Source organism: Nomascus leucogenys, chromosome 2 (genome assembly GCF_006542625.1).
Source record: "Nomascus leucogenys isolate Asia chromosome 2, Asia_NLE_v1, whole genome shotgun sequence".
In the NCBI taxonomy this organism is placed as follows: domain Eukaryota; kingdom Metazoa; phylum Chordata; class Mammalia; order Primates; family Hylobatidae; genus Nomascus; species Nomascus leucogenys.
This window is the reverse complement of record NC_044382.1, coordinates 52,791,622-52,802,981: the sequence shown is the minus strand read 5'-3', so window position 1 is coordinate 52,802,981 and position 11,360 is coordinate 52,791,622. Positions and strand designations below refer to the sequence as shown.

Here is an 11,360-nt window from a genome sequence, read left to right as displayed (position 1 = left end):
TGTCTCTACAAAAAATTTAAAAAACAATAGCCAGGTGTGGTGGTGAGCACCTGTAGTCCCAGCTACTATGGAGGCCTGAGATGGCAGGACCGCTTGAGCCCAGGAGTTCAAGGCTGCAGTGAGCCGTGATTGTGCCACTGTACTCCAGCCTGGGTGGCAGAGCAAGACTCCATCTCTAACTAAAAGTAATAATAATAATAATAAAGTAATAATCATAGTAAAATTTAAAAGTGATAATAATAATTTAGTCAGCCTCCACTCTTCCCCAGATCCATTTCCTGTCCACCTGGGATGGGGGTCTCATTTGCTCAAAACCATTTCAAGCTCTCCTTTGCCCTCAGGATGAAGTCTAAGATGCCACAGGTGACCAACACAGCCCTGTATTAACACAGTTCTCAAGAGCCCAGACTTTGGGTTCAGGTACACCTGAGTTTGAATCTTGGGGCTGGTCCAAGACTCCAACGCAAGTGGAACTTGAGAGCTTGAGCAATTCCCTTCACCTCTGGAAGCCTCAGTTCCCTTGAATGTAAAATGGTGATAATGACAACTACTATAAAGGCTATGATGAGGTATCTGCACCCAACCCAGGGCTTGGGACACAGCAAGAGATTTGGAGGCCAGTGCATGGCGTGAAGGTTGAGGATGTGGTGGGGCACGATGGCTGCCAGGACCAACTTTAGACATGCTGAGGCTGAGGGGCCTATGTGTGTCCAAGGGAAGTGTCCAAGGGCAGCTGGACATGTGGGCCTGTGGTCAAAAGGGAGGGCTTGGCCAGAAAGCAAGCAGGGAGGTCGCCAGCATGTGAGCAGAAAGATGAGCTCATGGTGTGGGGAGGGCCGAGGGTGAGGCCTCCACAGCCAGAGCTTCACCCACAAGGAAGAGAAGCTGGAGAAGGAGGCTGAGAAGGAGAGGCAGTGAGGTAGGAGGAAACCTGGCAGCCCTGGCTTTGCAGGCACCCAAGGGAGACAGGGCTTGGGGCAGGAAAGAGAGGCCAGCAGGGCCGAGGCTTTGAAGAGGCCAAATTAGCTGAAGCTAGAGATGGGTCTATGGGATTTGGGGACTAGGGGGTTATGATTGGGAGCTGGTCCCAGGCAAAGGCCAGGAGGGGAGAGTGGTGATGGTGATTATGGACAACTTTAGAGAAATGCAGCTGAAAACAGTAGGAGAAAACACAAGAGAGATGCTTTTTTTTTTTTTTTTTTTTTTTTTTTTTTTTTTTTTTTTTTGAAACAGAGTCTTGCTCTGTCACCCAGGCTGGAGTGCAGTGAGTAGTACAATCTCGGCTCGCTGCAATCTCCGCCTCTCGCATTCAAGAGATTCTCCTGCCTCAATCTCACAAGTAGCTGGGACTACAGGCATGCGTCACCACACCTGGCTAATTTTTGGATTTTTAGTAGAGGCGGGGTTTCGCCATGTTGGCCAGGCTGGCCTCGAACTCCTGACCTTAGGTGATCTGCCTGCCTTAGCCTCCCGAAATGCTGGGATTACAGGCGTGAGCCACCGCGCCCAGCCACAAGAGAGATGCTTGTGGAAAGGGATACGGGCTTGAGGTTCCCAATGGGTGAGGCTAGAGCCAGTACACTTGCTGCTGGGGCCAGTAGTCAGTTGCTATATCTGTGGTGCCCAGCACAGGGCCTGGCATGCAGTAGGAACTCAATACAAGCTTGCTGTCTTTGAGGACAGGGAGCAATGGGGTCTAGGACCCTGGCCACTGGCAGGAAGGGGTACCCTCTGCCATTCTGCCAAGAGGAGGCGTGGTGGGGCTGAAGGCATGAAGCAGAGTGCAGGGCAGGGGCTCCTTGGGAATCTGCAGCCTCTTAGCTGCAGAGGGAGGAGGAGGTGACAAGTCAGTGCTGAGTGCTCTGCCCCAGGAACCCAAGTACAGTCAGAGGACAGAGTGTGAGGGCTCCTGGAGTCTGCCACTTGGTACCCCCTACTGTAGACATCTGTTCCGCCCTCCTCAACCCAGCAGCCGGTGGGTTACCTGGTCTTTAGCTCCTTCAGAGCTGTGCTCTCCCTACACGGCCAGCAGAGGGTACCAGTGAGCTGCTGGACTGCGCTGGAGGAGACCAGAGCCAGCCTGCCCACCCCTTTGTCCTCCAGAGCCTGGGGCGTGCTAAGGGTTTGGTTAACCAGGTTTCTGACCAAGGTGGGTTGGAGGCTGGGACAAAGGACTAAGGGGGGCTGTGGGCTGAGGGCTTAGCGACCAAGTGGCTCAGGGGCTCTGCTCCTGGTCACCCTTCATTCCTCTGCCCTGCCAGGCCCTGCTTTATCTGTTGAGGCTCCCGCCCACTGCCCCTCTCCGCTTCTCTTCCCTGGAGGCCCCTGACAGCCTAGACTCCTGGTTCTAGCAGAGGCTGGTTTTCTGCCCCTAGGCAGGCACGACTTGGCAACAGGCCTCAGACAGGGCTGGGCCAGCTTCTCCCAGCCATGACTGCCCTAACCACCTCGTACTTCTAGAACGTCTCCACCTAATAAGGGATAAGGGGTCAGTGGCTGAGGAGGCCACAGGAGCTGGAGCATAGGTCCTGGGAAGGAGGAGGCTTGGACTAGGAAGTGGGATGCATGGGCAGGGGGAGTTTATATAAAAATGTGGCAGATGGTCCAGTCCCATCAAGACCCAAATCCCATAAGACTAATGGCTCTGCCTGAGGTGGCACGAGGTTCCAGAAGCTGAGCTGGAAACACCCCCTTCCTCATCCTAACCACGTTATACTCTTCAGCCAAACGCAAATCCCAACATTGCCTCCCGGCAAGTCTCTCCCCATGGTGGCCTTCACGGTTCCTTCCCAGGACAGTGTAGGACCCTGCTTCTGTCTCTTTCCTTTCTTGCCTTCCTGCCCCATCCCCCTACTCTTCAACTCCTGCTTTAGCAAGTGCTGGTTCTATCTGTGTCGCCTTGACCTTGAAGGCTCCCCAGGACCCTCGTCTCAGCTTCTACTCCCTTCCCCACTCCAAGGGGAAGACTCCAATGGACTGAGGCTGGAGAAACCACAGCCAGACTCTTGGTGGGATGGCTAAAGCTGGAGGGTCTGGCCAATCCAAGCTCTACAGCTCAAATCAGGAAGTCAGGCCAGGGGCGCTGTGTCTGCCTCCAAGCCTGGGCCATATATTCACTGCAACAGCAATCAGTGACTTTGGAAAGGGAATGTTTCCCTGAGTTTCTAGAGGCAGGATGACCCAGACCAAAGTACAGAGAGTTACCAGAAACACACACAATGCACACAAATGTACTCATTTGCACACACAGGGTCACGGCATAGGGAGTGACACAACCAAATGGCCTGGACAAGCCACAGAGTCCCATGGACACAAGTGCTTGCAAACACAGGCACACAAGGTCGTGTACCCAAGGTCAGGCACACACACCCTCCTCATTCAAGTCCTGCCTCCCAGGTCTGGGGCTTGCCTGTCTTCTGTCCTTAGGAGGAGGGATAGGTGGAGGCACAGGAGTGGCTCAGGGCAAATTGGTCCTCCACCCAGAGTCTCTCCCTTTAGGTGGGTCTGGCTCCCAGCCCCCTCTGAGATTTCCCTGGCTCACCAGGGGGCTGTGTCTGGTGGCAGAGAGGGCTTTGGAGGAGGCATTGCCCTGAAACCCTGGCAGAGCCTGGGCACCTAAGAGAGAATGAGCAACAGGGCTAGGAGGTGTGACAGGGAGTCCACAACCTCCCAGGATCTTGGGAGGGCAGGGATGAGGCACTGAGCACGGCCTGGAGGCCCACGGGAAGCAAGGACCCCTCTGCTGAGGGCTGCACCTACTGCTCTCAGCATCAAGCCTGCAGCCAGGTACTGGCACCAACTCCCAATGCCTGGCAAAGCCCTGGCATGGATGCTAGGCACAGGGTGCCAGACACGGGGGTGGGCAGGGTGGGGGGCCACTGGGCCACACACAAGCATGGAGACCTTCACACACGCAGGCAGAAAAATCCACCCACACTCATACCACTTATTTTACCCCCTGGGGGTTCAGGGGAGCAAGGCAGGGACCACCCTGTCCTAGAGGCTGCCTTCACCGACGTCCCTCTGGCCTGGCTCTTGGGGTTGGCGGGGGTGGGCCATAAGTAATGGGAGACCTAGGTGCTTCCTCTGACACCCCACCCCCCACTGACCCCCGCACATATACATTTGTGAGGCAGGAAGTGGGTTGTGCGTCCCCAGGGTTAAGCCCTGGAAGGAAAGGGAAAGACGGGGCAGAGACTCCAAGAACCCGGATCGGTCGTCCTGCTCCCCCGCCAGCCCGTCCCAGGCAGGTTTTGTGGCCGCGAGCTGCTCAAGGGTGAGCGCGACCACGTGGGAGTGCGGCGCGTGTACGGGCGCGGGCGGCAGCGGCAGCGGCAGCGGAGGCCAGGTGAGCACCGGCTGGTTCCCCGCGGTGTTCCTGCAGGCTTGGCGGCCGCAGTGGTGCGATTAGCAAAGGGCACCGGGATGCCGGTTGTGCGTGTCCTCAGGTGTCCCGAACAAGCGTGAGTGGCATGTGCTCACCTGAGCGCGGCGGCTCGGCGGCCCCGGGCGTGTGGGTGGGGGCACGGCGGAGAGCTGAGGCCGGGCACCCGGGCTGGACCGACGGGCCCTCTCCCCGGCACCGCCCGCAGCCAGGCGGCTCCTCGAGCGCAGCAACTTTGGGACTTTGTTCCGGCTTTTTCCAAATCGAATCTGGTCGAGGGGGCGGGGCGGGGCGGGGGGGGGGCACCTGCCCTGCAGGGGGTGCCGGGAGAGAAGTGAAGGAAAGCCCCGCCCCCGCCCCTCCCGCTCCCCGCCCCCTCCCCCGCCCCCGGGGCTCTTTATAAGCTCGGCCCGAGGGCGAGCAGGGAAAGCGAGTGTCCCTCCTGCGCCCCAGGCCGGTGTTCCCCCGCACTCCGCGCCCCGGCCTAGACTTTCTCTCTCCCCGCTCCCCGGCCCGGCCCCCGCCCCGCCCCGCCCCAGCCCGCTGGGCCGCCATGGAGCGCTGGCCTTGGCCGTCGGGCGGCGCCTGGCTGCTCGTGGCTGCCCGCGCGCTGCTGCAGCTGCTGCGCTCAGACCTGCGTCTGGGCCGCCCGCTGCTGGCGGCGCTGGCGCTGCTGGCCGCCCTCGACTGGCTGTGCCAGCGCCTGCTGCCCCCGCCGGCCGCACTCGCCGTGCTGGCCGCCGCCGGCTGGATCGCGTTGTCCCGCCTGGCGCGCCCGCAGCGCCTGCCGGTGGCCACTCGCGCGGTGCTCATCACCGGTGAGTGCGCGGGTCGCGGAGCGCGGGGACTCCAGGCTCGAGGGCGGGACTGGACACTCACAGGACTGACTCCCCATGGGCACGGCCAAGGCGGGCTCCTCAGCGCAAGAGTGGGAGAGGTCTCCACCCCTGGGTGCAGGGAGCGAGCCAAGTAGGGAGCGCCCGGCACCTCCCCAAGCCCGGGTTCACTACCTGCCGCTGCGGGGAGTGTTGGAGGGAAAGTGAGACAGGGAGTGGGCAGGTTCGAGAAGGAAACTGACTGGTGGCTGAGAAGAGGGAACCTCCTGGAGTTTGAGAGTTTATGCCATTCCGTTCCCCAAGAGAGCAGTCACAGGGGACTTTGGAGGCCTTGAGAAGGGAGGATCGTTACCCCTTGAACTCTGCCTGACATCCCCACCTGAGATACCCATCTCCCATTCCTGGGGCCAGAGGGAAGAGCGTAGATGGGGAACTTCCCCACCCCACCCATCCCCCACTGGCTGGGATCCTTGGAGTTCAGAAAAGCTTGAGGTCACCATGAGGGGCAGCTGGACATTCAGCTGTCTTTCTGTCTAGCCACCCACTGCCAAACTGCTGAGGCAGTAGTTCGGAGCCTGCACCCGGCACCCCACCCCCAAGCCCTTCTGGTCCTCTGTGCCCAGGGAAGAGCTCTTGGAGAGCTGGGCTCAGGTGCCTCTGGCCTCCTAGCTGAGCTCCTTTGTCTGGAGCAGGGAATAAATCTGTCACCAGAGGGAGGGAAGGGGAAGGGGGGCTGGAGGCCTGGCCGGAAGTGGGGAGGGGGAGAAGGGCCAGGGGGCACTGACTCCATTGCATCGGGGGAGGAGCAGCCTGGTCTCTCCCCAACACCCATGGCTTTGGACAGGTGCTCCAGGCTTTGTCCTTGCACTGGGCCTCTGCTGGGGCAGCCAGCAACCTGGCTTCTCAGAGACCTCGGTCTAGTAGGGGCCGTGTGTGATCAGATGGGGCTGGGAGAATTTTCTGGAGGAGGAAATCCTTGAGTGGGGCCTCGGAGGATGAGTGGAGATAAGTGGAGTATGAAAGGGATCTCGGATCAGAGAAAGGATGTGGGACAAAGGCTTGAGGCAGGAGTACACATGGTCTCTGTAGGGTACAGCCAGTCTGGCTGTGGGGGTGGGGAGAAGGGGATATGAGGTGGTTTCCTTGGGAGGGGCCATGAATCAGGTAAGAAGCCAGACTGCTGAGGGAGAGTAGGGGGGAAGGAGGCACAAGGGCCTTGCGCTCCAGCAAAGATGGTAGAGATGGGGAAGCATTCGGGCTGGACAGGAGAGACCCAGGTTCCAGGAGCAGTGTGAAGCCTCAGCGGACGCCAGTTTCAGGGGTTTGAGGGAGGAAAGTCAGCAGACACCCCTGGTATGAAGTAGGGGCCAGATTGTGGGCTCTGCCTCTGGGGACAGGGCAGATCCCTTCCTGCTTTATTTGTGAGCCACTTCAACAGGACCCAGGCCATCTGCAGGTACTAGTAGCCTAGCTGGGTAGTCTTTTCTGAGGTCTCACCTCACGCCTTTGTGCTGCTGCTGTTGCTTCTGGCCTTGAGCCTGAGAGAGAGGTGAGAGGAGGGATGCTTTCTCTAACTTGGGCTCCCCCGATCTCTGGTTGCAAAGCTGGGGTTGGGGGAGAGAGGACCACCCAACCTGCCCTGTACAAGCATCAGTAAGCCTTTAAGTTTCCCAGGGCCCGAACACTTGGGGGTTGTCTCTCAACACCTGGCTGGAAGACAAGTAGGTAACCAGGTTTGGCCCCACCTGCCAAGAACACTGTGTTTTGGGCCTGGCAGAGCTGCTACTCCCCCTCTCCCTCCTAAGAATGCCCAGAGAACCACTTGCCAAGGCTACTTCTGGAGCTCAGCTGTGGGATCAGGGTTTGGGCTGAGGATCAGGTGCCTGTGTGCACACATGTGCACATGTGTGCGCCAATCGGTGGTAGGGATTGAGCCCGTTGTGAGAACATCCAGCAAGGTTGGAAGTATGTACAGGTATCTGAGGGTGTGCACGTGAGCAAGAGGGTGTGCAAGATGTGGGTGATTGTTGGGACCACAGAGCTGAGGCCTGTGGTCAGCTCAGGTCAGAACTGGGAGGTCTGTTTCCCTTGGGAGGACCTGTCTGCTCTGAGAGGGACCCGGACAAGTGCACATATGCATGTGTGTGTCTACACACACACACACACACACACACACATGCTTGCCTCCCTCTCCAAGGCAGACTTGCCTGGCAAGTACCCCTCCTCAGCAGGAGCTCGAAGACCCCTGCCCAGTGCTGTTTTCAGTAGAGGGAGTGGAGCTGAGATGGGGAGACAGTACTGAGCGGTCCAGGAGTAGGGAACCGGAGCTGCTTTGCAGCTTCTGTTCCAGAAGATGGGGGTTGGGGGGCAGGGTTGAGGGCCAGGGGTGGGAGCAGGAGCAGAAGAGAAAGCCTCCCCGCTCACTGGCCTTTCCCCTTCCCTCACTGGCTGCCCATGGAGCCAGGATCAGCATGGGAACAATCAAGGAGGCAGGGGCTTATCAGTACTATGGACCCCTACACTGGCTCTGCCTGGTGGTTCTTCTCTCCGCATACCAAAGATAGAAATTAAGCCTCCAAGAGTGGTAACTGACCTCGGTCACACTTGGCGGGTGTGGGAAAGGATTCAAATGTAGGTCTGTTCTCTTCTTCATCTATCATGGTCCCTGTCCTGGAGGCAAGTAGTCTGGGGCTCAGAAAACACCCATTGCCACTGACAGGAATTCCAAGGGCCTGGGTGAAGTGGGGATGGGCCTCCAGCTTGCCTCCAGCCTGAAAAAATAGTAGAGGGTGTTGAGGCTGGGAAGGGAGGTGGGGCTCATGTTGTACAGGGCCTGAGCCAGGGAGCTTGGGCTTCATTCTGAGGACTGTGGCAACCTTGGAAAGGTTTGCAGCACAGAGGGATATTGTCATTTTGGGAAAGATCCCTTTGTCTGCTTAGGTAGAGAAGGGCTTCAAGAGGGCAAGAAGGGACAGGACTACAGAAGGGGCTGCTTCAGAGTCCAGATTAAGGAAGGAGAGGCGTGGGCAGTCAGAAAGGAAGAGAAGCCGGATGTGGTGGCTCACATCTTCAATCTCAGCATTTTGAGAGGCCAAGGTGGGAGGATCACTTGAGCCCAGGAGTTCAAAACCAGCTTGGGCAACATAGTGAGACTCCCATCTCTCCGAAAAAATTTAAAAACCAGACAGGCAGGCTGGGCGCAGTGGCTCACGCCTGTAATCCCAGCACTTTGAGAGGCCGAGGCAGGCAGATCACGAGGTCAAGAGTTAGAGATCAGCCTGACCAACATGGTGAAACCCTGTCTCTACTAAAAATACAAAAATTAGCCAGACCCGTGGTGATGTGCACCTGTAATCTCAGCTACTCAGGAGGCTGAGGCAGGAGAATCGCTTGAACCCGGGAGGCAGAGGATGCAGTGAGCTGAGATCACGCCACTGCACTCCAGCCTGGGCAACAGAGCGAGACTCTGTCTCAAAAAAAAAAAGAAAAAACCAGCCAGGCGTGGTGACACAGGCCTGTAGTCCCAGCTACTCAGGACACTGAGGAGGAAGGAATGCTTGGGCCCAGGAGGGGAGGCTGCAGTGAGCCAAGATCATGCCACTGCACTCCAGCCTGGGCGACAGAGCGAGACCCTGTCTCAAAAAAAAAAAAAAAAAAAAAAAAAAGAGAAAGGGAGGCTCCTACTAATACTGTACCTGTGCCTGTAATTAGAGCTGTGGCCTGAAATCAAGAAACCAGAACCACATTGGGGCCTGGGACTGTCCCAGACCTGACCTGTGTGAATTTGGGAAGCAACTTAGTATTACTAGGCCTTAGTTTCCTCTTCTGTAAGCACATTAGTGGGGTAGCCATGGGGAGTCAGGCAGATAACAGCTGTCACAGTTAGTGCCCAGGGCTCAGCTAGAGGGGCAAAGCCTGCCAGGGATAGGCCTAGGGAAGGAGTTAGGGTTGTTGACTGCTGGTGGCTTGGGTTTGTAGGGGCCTGGATTCCATCCAGACCCTGGTGATTCTGGGGTTGTCTCAAGCTGGGCTGGGCCACAGTGGAAGTTCACTGACTGCCCTGGCCTGGCCAGGCTGTGACTCTGGTTTTGGCAAGGAGACGGCCAAGAAACTGGACTCCATGGGCTTCACGGTGCTGGCCACCGTATTGGAGTTGAACAGCCCCGGTGCCATCGAGCTGCGTACCTGCTGCTCCCCTCGCCTAAAGCTGCTGCAGATGGACCTGACCAAACCAGGAGACATTAGCCGTGTGCTAGAGTTCACCAAGGCCCACACCACCAGCACCGGTCAGTGGCAAGTGTCCACCAGAAAAGGGTGTGGCAGGGGAGTGGGAAGGACACGGGGACTGGAAGTTTGCTGCTGGGCTGACCTAAGGCTTCCCTCCTCTGCTCTGTGACCCCAGGCCTGTGGGGCCTGGTCAACAACGCAGGCCACAATGATGTAGTTGCTGATGCGGAGCTGTCTCCAGTGGCCACTTTCCGTAGCTGCATGGAGGTGAATTTCTTTGGCGCACTTGAGCTGACCAAGGGCCTCCTGCCCCTGCTGCGCAGCTCAAGGGGCCGCATCGTGACTGTGGGCAGCCCAGCGGGTGAGTGCCCACCTCACTGGAGCAAAAAGGAGCCCCCTGGGGTGGGGGAGGGCTTAGGGAGCCCCTTGCCGAAGCTGAGCTGCCCCACTCCCAATCCATCCGCAGGGGACATGCCATATCCGTGCTTGGGGGCCTATGGAACCTCCAAAGCGGCTGTGGCGCTACTCATGGACACATTCAGCTGTGAACTCCTTCCCTGGGGGGTCAAGGTCAGCATCATCCAGCCTGGCTGCTTCAAGACAGGTGGGAATCAGGGCTGGGGGTGGGGTGAGGGTGGGGAGTGGGGCTGGGAATGGTCTTATGGTGGCAGGTCAGGTTTGATGAATGCTCGTGGTTTTGGTTGGGTGTGGTTTTGGCTGGAGACCTGGCACGGGTTAAACAGTCCTAATTGGCTTTGGCTCCCCCAGCTGACCCCGCTCTGACCTTGCCACTCCTTCCCCAGAGTCAGTGAGAAACGTGGGTCAGTGGGAAAAGCGCAAGCAATTGCTGCTGGCTAACCTGCCTCAAGAGCTGCTGCAGGCCTACGGCAAGGACTACATCGAGCACTTGCATGGGCAGTTCCTGCGCTCGCTACGCCTGGCCATGTCCGACCTCAGCCCAGTTGTAGACGCCATCACAGATGCGCTGCTGGCAGCTCGGCCCCGCCGCCGCTATTACCCCGGCCAGGGCCTGGGGCTCATGTACTTCATCCACTACTACCTGCCTGAGGGCCTGCGGCGACGCTTCCTGCAGGTCTTCTTCATCAGTCACTGTCTGCCTCGAGCACTGCAGCCTGGCCAGCCTGGCGCTACCCCACCACAGGACGCAGCCCAGGACCCAAACCTGAGCCCCGGCCCTTCCCCAGCAGTGGCTCGGTGAGCCATGTGCACCTATGGCCCGGCCACTGCAGCACAGGAGGCCCCGCGAGCCCTTGGTTCCTCCCCGAAAACCCCCGGCATTATGATCCCCCAAGTCTGTCCTGGACCCTGGCCTAAAGAATCCCACCCCCCAGGCCGGGCGCGGTGGCTCACGCTTGTAATCCCAGCACTTTGGGAGGCCGAGGCGGGCGGATCACGAAGTCAGGAGATCAAGACCACGGTGAAACCCCGTCTCTACTAAAAATACAAAAAATTAGCTGGGCGTGGTGGCGGGCGCCTGTAGTCCCAGCTACTCGGAATGGCTGAGGCAGGAGAATGGTGTGAACCCGGGAGGCAGAGCTTGCACTGAGCCGAGATTGCGCCACTGCACTCCAGCCTGGGCGACAGAGCGAGACTCCGTCTCAAAAAAAAAAAAAAAAAAAAAAAAGAATCCCACCCCTACTTCACGCCCACTGCCGATGCCCAATCCAGGCCCGGTGAGGCCAAGGTTTCCCAGTGAGCCTCTGCGCCTCTCCACTGCTTCATGAGCCCAAACAGACCCTCCTGGCACGACGCTCTACCCTGCAGCTTGGAGAACTCCGCTGGATGGGGAGTCTCATGCAAGACTTCACTGCAGCCTTTCACGGGACTCTGCAGATAGTGCCTCTGCAAACTAAGGAGTGACTGGGTGGGTTGGGGACCCCCTCAGGATTGTT

The 11,360-nt window shown here is 58.4% G+C and overlaps 1 protein-coding gene across 1 annotated transcript; it reads left to right on the top strand.

Annotated features, from left to right (window-relative positions):
- The first annotated feature begins 4,868 nt into the window (after positions 1-4,868).
- Positions 4,869-10,825, top strand: HSD11B2 (hydroxysteroid 11-beta dehydrogenase 2). The gene is made up of 5 exons (XM_030795362.1): positions 4,869-5,202; positions 9,294-9,506; positions 9,623-9,808; positions 9,914-10,051; positions 10,251-10,825. The coding sequence occupies exons 1-5, from the start codon at positions 4,938-4,940 to the stop codon at positions 10,664-10,666; spliced, it is 1,218 nt and encodes a 405-aa protein (XP_030651222.1). The 5' UTR covers positions 4,869-4,937; the 3' UTR covers positions 10,667-10,825.
- The last annotated feature ends 535 nt before the right edge of the window (positions 10,826-11,360 follow it).